The following is a 3808-nucleotide window of genomic DNA, read 5'->3' on the forward strand; positions in this document are numbered from 1 at the left end:
TGGATATAAATGAAATTTAGAGAAAAGGTACTGAGGTGCGAGTTCGATTAAATATCTATATATACATGACCCTTACAAGCTAACAAGAATGAATAAACTGCGACATAAGGCTGTAATTACAGTTGTTAATATACTATTGAGAAAAGAAAAGGATTAGTTCGCTTACTAAGAAAGTAATTAAGAATTGAATGAAGTTTTAAATTATGGGCCTAAAGAAAATACAACCTTATAATCATTTCCTTACATACTAAATATCCTTACAGACTAAACATGTATATACATAACATAATGGCAGAAGTGTAAATTAATGTTTGGCTTTGTACAGTATAAAAAGTCATAATGTCTAATAACAAAAGTCTTTACTTCATAGTGATTACTATTTTGACTAGTTACATAAAAAAATTAGAAAATCTGTAAATTTAGTCACATGTTGTCTAAAACTGGTCATTGTCTTAAAATTTGTATGTCATAGTTCAACCAAGCTAACAGCGCCACTTTACGGCGTACGTTTAGGGAACGTGGGACCCCGACGTCGAGGGACTCCCTCAACGCCGGAATCCTCTGTTCTGTTATTATCTGAGGAACGCGTAGCTGAATTGAAGCTACTCTCCGCTGATGTTATCTCTTCCAAGATGGCAGGAGTTGGAGTACGCATGGAGCGGCGCAGACGTTCTAAACTGAGAACCCGCAGTGGTGTGGGGTACTCGATCTCATCAGTCACCGCATTAAATCTAATGGGCGGGAGATCGGCGTCCTCGATATCGTCAACCAGTGGGACTAAACTGGCCGCATCCTAAAATTAAGAAAAGGGACATTATTAGACAATCATTTTAATAAATGTTCACAAGAGAATGTATCAACGCTTATCCATATATGTTTGTGAGTCATTTTTTTTATACATCACTAATACTTTATCCAGAATCTTGATATTAACTATTAGGAAGGAGTTACACCATAGTTAAAGTAAAGTTATTGTCTAAACGCATAGCTATCTGAGCTAAACAGCCTAGTCTAAGTTACGTAATTTTTGCAACGGAGAAATATTATAAGAACTTATCAAACTTACCACAGACAAATCAGCTGCAGATGGAGATTCAATGCGACTAAGGCACATAATAGAGCTCAAGGAAGAGCTGTCGCTGGATCCCTCAGCTGTCCTCTCAGAACTGACCCGATTACACCTCCCCATATTGGTGTAAAACTGCGTCAGGGGGATGGAGTTGGTCGCCTAAAATATAATAGATCTTATTAGTTTAATCGCAACGCCAACAAAGAATCTAGGAAAATCAGGAAATGAGAATGCCTAAAATCCTGTAAAGCTATATGATTAGGTAGCAATTCAACCCACTTTATACCAGAATTAAAATCTTAGATCGGTTCAAAAATGCTTATGCAACCATACATTTTAAGATTAATATTCTACCAATAAAAGATTTTTAGTTGCAAATACCTCTAGATACGTGTACAAATGTACGGCCTCTTTCTGAAAATTAATAGAAATCTAAAGCATGGATACTTACATGTAGACGCTCTGTTTGATCAAAGATCAACGGACGGAAGCCAGGACTTCCCGACGAGGTGTCCAATCCCGCAGGCACATTACTTCCAGTAACTTGATCCTCAGTGGCAGACAGACGGTGTACGGCAAACAGCCCAACTCTGGATCTCACTTCGGCTGGAGTCGATGGACTAGCAGAGGGAGCCTAAAACAAAAAGAAAACATTAAAGTCTTGATCTAACATTTAAACCCCCAATGAGAAACGTGCGGCACGAGCAAACTCTTAACCTTCCCAGAGGGAAATAATATTAGGTTGCTAATTAAGATTTTAGTAAAGGTTAACTGGTATCTCAATTTAATTGCGGTAACCGAGCGGATTTCTCTGGCGACATAAAACGACGATAAACGGTGAGCGATATATATGGAAGAGCCGAAAGTCAACGTTGAGGAAGTGAGAATAGGACAGAACAACCCTGCAACAACATGATGCTTTATTAGACAAAACGGGTGGCTAGAAAAAAAATTATACAAAACAGAAAAGAAATATACAACAGAAGAAAACTCACCTGTGTATCTGACAGAATATCATCCATCACAGAGGACGCGGCTTCATACATGGTGTCCGACGGCTCCACAGTTGGCGACATAACCCCTGATCTAGTCCTGTTGGTCCTGTTACCGCAGTGAAGAAGCTCAATGGTCCTGACGCCTATGTTTCGGAGGCGCATACATACATCTCTTATCCAGCGAGCCAGCGACCTGTCTGAGGTGTTGTCTAATCTTGTTAGAGTCTCAAGCCCTACAGCACCGAAGAAGACCACTATGAGAGCACATGAAAACAAGCCTAAACCCAACAACATGTTAATTAAGCCATCCATGTTGAATGTGTCCAGACTCGTCTTCTGGTCTCTCCTCGACTCGGCAGACCCAGAATCACCTCCGGCAACATCGTCACCAATGTCACCGCAGGAGTTCTGCATCACCGAATTGAGGAGAGACCAGATGATTTGTATCGTTCTACTAAGCATCAGTGAGAGATGCTCGTTGCCAAACATCTCCCCTTGATCCCTTTCGGACTCTACAGAATCAAAAGTACTTGTACTCCCATAGTCATCGACATCAGCAAGGCTTGGCATCCCAGACTGGTCGCTGTACACTGAACTCGAGTCGTCTAAGGAGTTTTCAAGAAACGAGGAATTGGCAAGAGTGGCCGCAGCCGCTCTCATTGATTCCTCGAATCTTTCCTTAATATTCTGATGCGCGTCCAGGCTGTCAGGTATATACATTATGAGCAAATGTAAATTTAAAATAGAGGACTAGTGATTCTGAAAGGCAATATAGTAAAGTTAATTTTATGAAAAAGACTGTACACACGAATATTTTTTTTTGTATTCTAAGCAACTATGGTTGAACCTCCTAACCATTAAAACTTTGATTTATCATCTAAAAGTAAAATTCTTTAAGTTAAAGAATATGTAATTAATCTTACATGATTCAACGCTTAAAAATAGCTATCGTTAAGCTATTCAAACATTAAAACTTTGTTTTATTAGATTCAATTAAGTTAAAGAATATGTAATTAATTTTACATGATTCAACGCTTAAAAATAGCTATCGCTGAGCTATCAAAAACATATTCATTATGATGTATCAAGCAATTAAAAACTTATGTACTAGCTAAATCTGAATATTTTCAATGACGTTTTAAAAACACTTTCGATAAAGCTAGCTAAATATAATTTTTGTAAGCGACCATTTTTAAATATGGTTGAGTTACTCGTAACGAAAATAACCTATCAATTAGCGTCGTTATAATTGAATTAAGTAAAAAGAAAATCTTATTTTAAAACCTATAGTAAAACTGTCATAGGAGATTTGAATCAGGACTCCATAAATTTTGATTATAAAAAGGGGATGCTGTAATCAAAAGTTAAAACGAATAGAATGATGGAACATATCTGTGTCAATATAAGTTTTGTTTACGATGAACGAATTTAACTTTTGCAGACGGAAAACGTAAACAAAACAAGGTACGTCAATTTACCTGATGACTCAGATATGTCCTATCAAAACTACAAATATTATATAAAACAAAATTGTCATATATTGAAGATATACCCATATTGCTTCTAACCCACTTTCGATCAAAAAATACAGTGATAAAGGCCTTATCGACGAAGAAAATAAGATTCTTGAGTCTTAAATAGCGGCTAACGAATGCAATAATGGGCATATCAACAATCTATAACATAAAAACATTCATATAAAACAAACGGATTACTATATTTTATCACTTTTATATAAATTCTC

At 37.0% G+C, this 3808-nt stretch overlaps 1 protein-coding gene across 1 annotated transcript; it reads right to left on the reverse strand.

Annotated features, from left to right (window-relative positions):
- Positions 1-226: 226 nt before the first annotated feature.
- Positions 227-1376, reverse strand: LOC145318307 (uncharacterized). The gene is made up of 2 exons (XM_080159615.1): positions 1067-1376; positions 227-793 (listed from the first exon to the last, which is right to left on the reverse strand). Exons 1-2 carry the CDS (start codon positions 1187-1189, stop codon positions 497-499), a joined length of 420 nt encoding a protein of 139 aa, XP_080015741.1. The 5' UTR covers positions 1190-1376; the 3' UTR covers positions 227-496.
- Positions 1377-3808: the final 2432 nt, after the last annotated feature.

The sequence above is a fragment of the Acartia tonsa genome, chromosome 4, assembly GCF_053477335.1.
Source record: "Acartia tonsa isolate MP-2025a chromosome 4, ASM5347733v1, whole genome shotgun sequence".
Lineage (NCBI taxonomy): Eukaryota > Metazoa > Arthropoda > Copepoda > Calanoida > Acartiidae > Acartia > Acartia tonsa.